This window comes from Haliotis rubra, unplaced genomic scaffold, assembly GCF_003918875.1.
Source record: "Haliotis rubra isolate DU_JTF1 unplaced genomic scaffold, ASM391887v1 Scf9, whole genome shotgun sequence".
NCBI classification, from domain to species: Eukaryota; Metazoa; Mollusca; class Gastropoda; order Lepetellida; family Haliotidae; genus Haliotis; species Haliotis rubra.
Window position 1 is genome coordinate 481,001 of NW_025767634.1, and position 8,464 is coordinate 489,464.

An 8,464-nucleotide genomic window follows, 5' to 3' on the forward strand; every position below is an offset into this window, starting at 1 on the left:
AGAAATATAACTCATGATGTTTAGCTTTGATGCGCGTTTCAACTACACTGAGCGGACTGACTTGGTTTCATGTCTAAAGCCTTTTTATTTGCACAAGGCACCAAACTATGCAGTGCAGAGAGGCATCCTTTGGGCGTGCCAGGAAGCAATATTGCTAGTTGGAATTACAGATTCGCGCTGACTTTGATCCTATACATTTCCAGGTAATGGCGTTAATCTCGAATCAAGTCGATCACTCACTCAAAGGTCGGGTCAGCACCAATCGCGACACTGGGGACAATGTGGAACCCAAACTCGTATATTCAATATATTGGTTACGGGTACGAGGAACGTGCATCATAGTTTGTTATACGATTTACGATCACAAACACCTCTGAATAAGAAATCTCAGAACTGTGGCATTGCTTGATCCAGCGACACAAACTGAACCCATGCTTGATCCAGCGACAAAAACTGAACACATTTGTGATTTAGCGACACACACTAAGCACATGCTTCATTCAGCGACACAAACTGAACCCATGCTTGATCCAGCGACACAAACTGAACACATGCTTGATCCAGCGACACAAACTGAACACATGCTTGATCCAGCGACACAAACTGAACCCATGCTTGATCCAGCGACACAAACTGAACACATTTGTGATTTAGCGACACACACTGAACACATGCTTGATTCAGTGACACAAACTGAACCCATGCTTGATCCAGCGACACAAACTGAACCCATGCTTGATCCAGCGACACAAACTGAACCCATGCTTGATCCAGAGACAAAAACTGAACCCATGCTTGATCCAGCGACAAAAACTGAACACATCTTTGATCCAGCGACAAAAACTGAACCCATGCTTGATCCAGCGACAAAAACTGAACCCATGCTTGATCCAGAGACAAAAACTGAACCGATGCTTGATCCAGCGACACAAACTGAACCCATGCTTGATTCAGCGACACAAACTGAACCCATGCTTGATCCAGCGACAAAAACTGAACCCATGCTTGATCCAGAGACAAAAACTGAACACATCTTTGATCCAGCGACAAAAACTGAACCCATGCTTGATCCAGCGACAAAAACTGAACCCATGCTTGATCCAGAGACAAAAACTGAACCCATGCTTGATCCAGCGACAAAAACTGAACACATCTTTGATCCAGCGACAAAAACTGAACCCATGCTTGATCCAGCGACAAAAACTGAACACATCTTTGATCCAGCGACACAAACTGAACACATGCTTGATTCAGTAACACAAACTGAACACATGCTTGATCCAGCGACAAAAACTGAACCGATGCTTGATCCAGTAACACAAACTGAACACATTTGTGATTTAGCGACACACACTGAACACATGCTTGATTCAGTGACACACACTGAACCCATGCTTCATTCAGCGACACAAACTGAACACATTTGTGATTTAGCGACACACACTGAACACATGCTTGCTACAGTGTCACAAACTGAACACGTGCTCTTTAATAAATGGGCTATCCCAATTTGACTTGGATTACGTTTCCGACAGTTTCATTTGCTTGCCGGGCGGTGGGGTTGCCCAGTGGTTAAAGCGTTCGCTCGTCACGCCGAAAACCCGAGTTCGATTCCCAACATGGGTACAACGTGTGAAGCCCAATTCTGGTGTCCCCAGCAGTGATTTTGCTGGAATATTGCTAAAAGCGATGTATAAATATACTAACTTACTCACTCACTTGCTTACCGGGAAGAAACTATCATGTATTTGTTATTCGCTAAAATTAAGAATCTGGAAGTTCAACTCGACAAGTTTGTCTGGGATCACAAATAGTAACCTCTTCTTTATTTTGCTGATCTCATACAAAAACCAAAAGGTGTTTTGATTATATTCCTACTTTATACACAATTTGAAAGTACACTTTGTGAAAACGGTACCGTAGGCGCATTGGCGGGGTATGGGTTTTATCGGTGACCAATTAAAAAAACCACGCCATCTCTACCAATGTACACAGTGTATATTGCATTATGTGAGCTTTGCGAGTCCCACAAGTGTATAATCACTGCGATGGAGAATTCGCTTGATAGGAACGCATTGAAATCTCCATTTAAGCAATCACCAACCTCTGTTCTTCTCATATACAAACACGCCAGGCGTTGGTAACCATAGTGATTAACAATTGACACCTAAATTATTCAATGCGTTTGAACGTCTAGTGCGAAAGCACATGGTTCCTTGACGAGGTGCCGGTGAAGTACAAAACAAAGGCTTCTAACACCGTTCCCCGTCAGTACTCTGAGGTAGCTAACAAGGTAAGTGTTGTATGTCTGTGGTGTGACTTGGTGTCATCTAAACCATGGCTATATAGCGGGGGAGATACAGTGCACCTATTTGAACTGACTAAACGAACACATGGAAATGTACTTCCATATTCCTATTCATATTAATACTGAAATCAAATATGAAAATCTCTAATGCCTCGAAATGACTATCACCAATTTTGTAAATAACTAATAAAAATTATGCACTCCTAAAAAGTCAAACAATTGTCCGATTTGGGTTGTGTCAGTATTATTCTCCATGTTCATTACCAAGTCGAGACTGGTTTTAAAATCTTTCAAATGTTATTTCCAATCAATCTTTATCTTGTCTTAACGTAATTATTTAATGCCTTGGCTATTTTAACTGGACTATGTGTTTGTCACTTTACAGGAAGCCTTAGTGAAATGTAATTCCAAGATGTCCACCAAACATATGTTATTTTCTAAAGCAATTCTTCCTTGTCAGTGTTAAAATATTCTATTGAAGCATCACGTCTATTACATATCCATGGATGACACTTCGGGTATTACGTGTAGATCATTACTAATTATTCTAAATGTAGCGAAATATGTTAGATATTTTTGTCTCTGCGCATTGTATAGTCATTGTCACTTTCATTATATCATTATATCTATGTTCAATGATGTACATGGGCCGATGACCTAAAAACGAATAAAATATTATTGTAGGTCATATGAATAGATATATATTTACCGCCTGGTCTGTGTCATTGACCGGATCGTAGTCTAGTGGATAGTGCGTTTACCCGGATAACGGAAGGTCAACGGTTCGATCCCCAGCCGCCTCATTTAACAAAAATACGTTAGCTGATGGCTCCGGGCTGTGGGGTAGCCTAGTGATTAAAGTGTTAGCTCGTAACGCTGAAGACCCGAGTTCGATTCCCCACATGAGTACAATGAGTGAGGCCCACTTCTGGTGTCCCCCGCCGTGATATTTCTGGAATATTGTTGAAAGCAGCGTAAACCATACTCATTCACTCACTCACTCACTCCAATGATGTAGTATTAGAGGAACCTTAATATGTATTTTAAGTTTGAACATTTCATTAGTAAAGCTTAGTTCCGTAAGCCAAGGTTTGTGTTAAGCGACTGACTCAAAAATACCTGCAGTATACCTGCACAGCCGGTTGTATGAATCGGTTTGGATTTTCGGCAAAATATATTTTTGTACAAGGAAAACTTGACGCTAAATGTATAGATTGAAGTCATTCATGATTGTCCTAAAACAGCTATTTCGCTCGAATGGAAACTAGGACGATTAATGCATGTTAAATGTGTCAGTAAAGTATGGGACCTGTGAAGATTCCGGTTAGAATTGGTCTTCTGTAACCCATGCTTGTCGTAAGAAGCGCCTAACGGGATCGGGTGGTCAGACTCGCTGACTTGGTTGACACATGTCATCGGATCCGAGTTGCGTAGATCGATGCTCATGCTGTTGATCACTAGGATGTCTGGTCCAGACTCGATTATTTACAGACCGCCGCAATATAGCTTGAATATTGCTGAGTGCTGCGTTAAACAACAAACCAATAAACAGTGAAGGAAACTGGTTCTGAACCCTTTATCATCAGTGTCAATCTGTTGCAGATAACCTCAATCACCTGTCGTGGAGATCCAGTATGAAGTCCCTGTTGATGCTGCAGGTTCTCCTTGTGTATAACCTATGGTCAAGTATCGCCGTCGAGACGCTTGATTCTAGGGACACAGAGAGGAGGACTTCTGTAGACAATCTTGCTAGCGGTTATGAGGGTTACTCAGCGAGTTCGCCAACTGGAAATCGTGAATCGTCCATAGGCATAACTTCTTCGGTGATGGAGTCCACAGGGATATGGGCTTCCTCGATAGACCTATCCACGCATGTCCCTGTATCTGAACCTACAGTCGTGCTTGATTCAATAACAGAAGCCGACCCACTGCTTGTTCAAGCGTCAGAGCCCACAGCCGTGTATGATTCGGCAACAGAACGCACCTCAAACCTTCTCAGGGTATCTGATCTCACAGGTACGTTTGATTCAATGACAGTGGCCGTAGCTATGCTTGATTCAGCGACAGAAACCCCAGCTATGCTTGATTCAGCAACAGAAACCCCAGCCATGCTTGATTCAGCGATTAAAACTGCAGAAACAACAGCCGCGTCTGTTTCAGTGTCAGCGACCCCGGTTTTGCTTGGCTCATCTACAGAAACCACAGACATAATTGATTCATTTGTACTAAGAAGTATCACATCCACAAATGAGACAACTCATGTAAGTGCCAGTCACCTACTAACCAACACATCCTTCCAGGACACCGTATACAGTAACACAGGCAATGCTACGGTCGATGGTGATCGGCCTCCTCCGATGGAGTGGGCCGAAGATGAGCTCGTGCTTGTTGATGGACCAAAGACGAGCTACACTCTCGCCTACCAAGTAGAAGCTTGTGGACGGCACTGCAGGAACGGCACCATCGTTTGGTCAGCACCTCCACGGAACTCGCCCTTCAGCTGCAGCAGGTGCTATTGTGACAATCTCTGCACATCATACGGCGATTGCTGCCCGGACGAAAATGGTACTGTGCCTTCCCGCGATTTGGATGTCGGCTACGTGTGTATGAGGCCAGGTAGATTTACCACTACAATGTACTACATGATAAAGCGGTGCCCGTTCAGTGTAACCAGTGTGGTTAACGATGAGCTGTACCCTGTGACATCCGTCCGGACACTTCAGACGTACTTTAATCAAGCCTTTGCTGCATGCAACAACGATACTGACGTCATTCATTGGTTGAATGACACTACGTGCTCTGGTATCGATGGTAATGAAACAACAACAAGGGAGACAACTCAAGGGCGAGGCGTATCAGAATGTCATGTCACGTTTACACCAGCTCCAGAGACGGTTACCCATCGACAATGCAGCTGGCATAAAACAGTAGCTGCGGATAGGATCGTCGACAAATGTAACAGCAGTGGGATATTGGCATACGTCGATCCAGTCCTGGACACTCTTTGCCAGTCGAGTGAATATCTGGTAGACAGCTATGGCACAGTTTACAAGAACGTCTTTTGCTCTTTATGCAACACCATTTCACTCATTCCTCCAGGTTTTGCTGATGACATGCAGGATGCTCCAATATCTTTGGGCGTCCTGACTAGCTTCACCGTCCGGGGAGGAAATCAAGACGAAGAGGCTGAGAAAGTAACCTGTGCAGAGAATGAATGGTCAGATCCCGTTACAGTGAGTACCTGTACCATTGAGTGAATGTGTTTAGTTTTACGCCCTTTGGTGGTGTTCCCCGCTGTGATATTGCTGGAATATTGCTAAATGCGGCACAAAACCTAACTCACTCACCCACTCACTCATCAAGTCATTGCGGATAGTTATTCTATACATAGATGTGAAGAAGTGGGAGATTGGTACCCATGAACATGCCTACTTCTTGATTGAATGTCGTATCGCCAAATGCCAACTACCAGTGATGCCAACTCCAGCATTATTCAAAATGTGGGATAGTAGTATACAAAGCTGATAAACCAAATATTCGGACAAACCAGTAACAGCACTGTTATTTTGTGAAATAACAGAATTAATGGAAAATATTGTGACACAAGACACAATACACAAAGTACTGAGCGTGAGTGAGTTTAGTTTTACGCCACGTTTAGCAATATTCCAGCAATATCACAGCGGGGCACACCAGAAATGGGCTTCACACATTGTACCGATGTGGGGAAATCGAACCCGGGTTTCCGGCGTGACGAGCGAACGCTTTAACCACCAGGCTACCCCACCGCCCCCAAGGTACTAAGAAAAAACTGTTACCTGATAGTATGATGTATATTGGTATGGTGTTAAAAGCCTTTGCGAACAGCGAATACTCTACATGAGGTTTTCCTTCATTAAATCAAGACTAACGCAACTTCAATCATGGAATTTGAAACCAAATTCACAATGAGTTATTTTGTTTCAGAAAAGATGCAGAGAGATCAAATGTGTACCCGGCAGATATTTGGAAGGGGAAAACTGTGCCCTTGATGACACTGACATTCTTCATACAGAATACTACAACGTGATGAAATTCACGTTCACCAAGAACATATTTGATGTGAAGAATTGGACGGACGTAATGACAATGGTTAGGAACAGCATGCCTGAAATGCTCTCTAAGTTTGATGTCCTTGTTTACAGTTTTAGAGTGGAAGAACTTGTATATCCTGATTCTGATCCTGGTGTAGAAACGGATTATAATGTTGGAATACATATTGAGTTTAGATCTGAGAGGAATGGTTCACGTTCCGAATACGAGTCTTACGTGTTCAATATAACATGGGGCGAATGGGTGTTCCAGTACAATGGTGCTGTTACAGTTCTCCAGCCAGAACGGTATGACTATAGTGCTGATAGAGATGACTGGCATATCTTTACATTTGATCCTTTAGCTAAGACCTGTTGCTCGGACGAGCCTTACGGAACATGGCTGTATAGGCTCTCAGAATTATTTAGTTGGTTTCCCCTGAATCCTGAAGTAATGGTACCTCTCCATTCACTCTTATGTCCCTATGTCATATTGGATGAAGAGGAATTCACTATATCTCCTAACGGGTCTCTTCTGCTGTTCTCCGGAAATGCCACCTTACGAAAGGAAGAGTATTTCCAGGATTATTTCGAAATACAAGTATGCCTTGATACACTCCGATTAGCATTAAACGACTACAATGATACTGAGGCATATATCATGGAAGACAATATGTCGCATGTACAGGGTTATCTCTCCCTGGTGTGTACTTGTATATCTCTGATCTGCCTCCTCTTAACGCTGATTACTTTCTTTAAGTTTTCCGCCCTACGGAGCCTCCCTAACAAGAATACCATGCTCTTGTCCATGTCGCTCTTTGCTGCTCAGGGAACATTCCAGTTCGGTGCCGGACGTACAGGGAACAAAATGGCCTGCCAAATAATCGGTGTTGCCATCCATTTCTTGTGGCTGACGGTGGTGTTCTGGATGAACGTCTGTTGTTATCATATGTTCAGAGTCTTTGCTTCATCGGCAAAAGGTAGGATTGCCCATTCGATCCATTGGAAGACTCTAATGAAGTATGCCCTTTACGTCTACGGATCTGCGTCTGCAATTGTTGCTGCAACCATTGGCGCTAATTATGCCATTTCACACGGTACGTCCACTGGATATGGTGAACGGTTATGCTATATCAACGATCCAAAGGTCAATGGTTTGGCGTTCGTTCTACCTCTTGGAATCACGATTGTGGTAAATACAGTTCTGTTCTCCTACTCGATCTATACGATATCCAAGATCAGTAAAATTGAGACGACATCCTCCCTTGACAGGAGAAACATGTTTGTCTATATCAAATTGTCGACTCTGACAGGAGTGTTTTGGGGGTTGGCTATCTTGGCCGAGGTTACAGCCATCAGCGCATTATCCTACATCTCGGTTGTTCTTAATGGAAGCCAGGGAGCCTTCATCTTCATATCATATGTGGCCAATCGTCGGGTCTACAGGATGTGGAGAAAGGTTTGTCGTCACGCAGACTACACTGGGTCTAGATCGAGTCAATACACTGAGAGTTCAAGATTTTAAATTACACAGATATGTAACATGGCCGTTTAGCGAGGGCTCGAGGTGTACATCCTATTCAAAATGGAGCAATTTGACATTGAAATGTGATGCAATGTGTTCACATCCCTTTGATGGCTCAAGTAATTCATTTACACTCGATTTGTGAAATATATTTATGTCATTGTTTCATTTTTTTTATGCAAACATGCATATAAGAGAGTTGAAATGACAATGTGGTGAGGTGAGGTGGGGGTTTAACGTCGTGTTTACGATTACTGCACTAATGACATATATTATGCAATATATACTAGCAAAGAACAGAAACTATGCACAAATACAGATGTAAAAACAGTAGTTCGTGAATTCCGTATGTGCGTGCAACAAGTTTATACATGTGCATGTCGATGAAATGCGTGGAGCATATATATGTCAAATTCTGCTGTCGATTTGGAAAGCTGACAGTTGTTAGTTCAAGATGAAACGGCTAATGAACCGCACATCATGCATCGACTCACGACTGCAGTGACTGCTGCTCAGATCATTCCAGGACTTCGGCGTATTCACCCCAACACTTACGTCATT

The 8,464-nt window shown here is 43.1% G+C and overlaps 1 protein-coding gene across 1 annotated transcript; it reads left to right on the plus strand.

Annotated features, from left to right (window-relative positions):
* Window positions 1–3,968: 3,968 nt before the first annotated feature.
* Window positions 3,969–8,122, plus strand: LOC124263834. Its single transcript, XM_046698557.1, has 2 exons — window positions 3,969–5,541; window positions 6,275–8,122. The coding sequence occupies exons 1-2, from the start codon at window positions 4,135–4,137 to the stop codon at window positions 7,901–7,903; spliced, it is 3,036 nt and encodes a 1,011-aa protein (XP_046554513.1). The 5' UTR covers window positions 3,969–4,134; the 3' UTR covers window positions 7,904–8,122.
* The last annotated feature ends 342 nt before the right edge of the window (window positions 8,123–8,464 follow it).

Bases quoted from the DNA above. Each gene is read 5' to 3' on its own strand.
- LOC124263834 (XM_046698557.1), top strand. From the start codon at position 4,135: ATGGAGTCCACAGGGATATGGGCTTCCTCGATAGACCTATCCACGCAT. The intron at 5,542-6,274 runs GTGAGTACCTGT...ATTTTGTTTCAG, and splicing joins AATGGTCAGATCCCGTTACA to AAAAGATGCAGAGAGATCAA.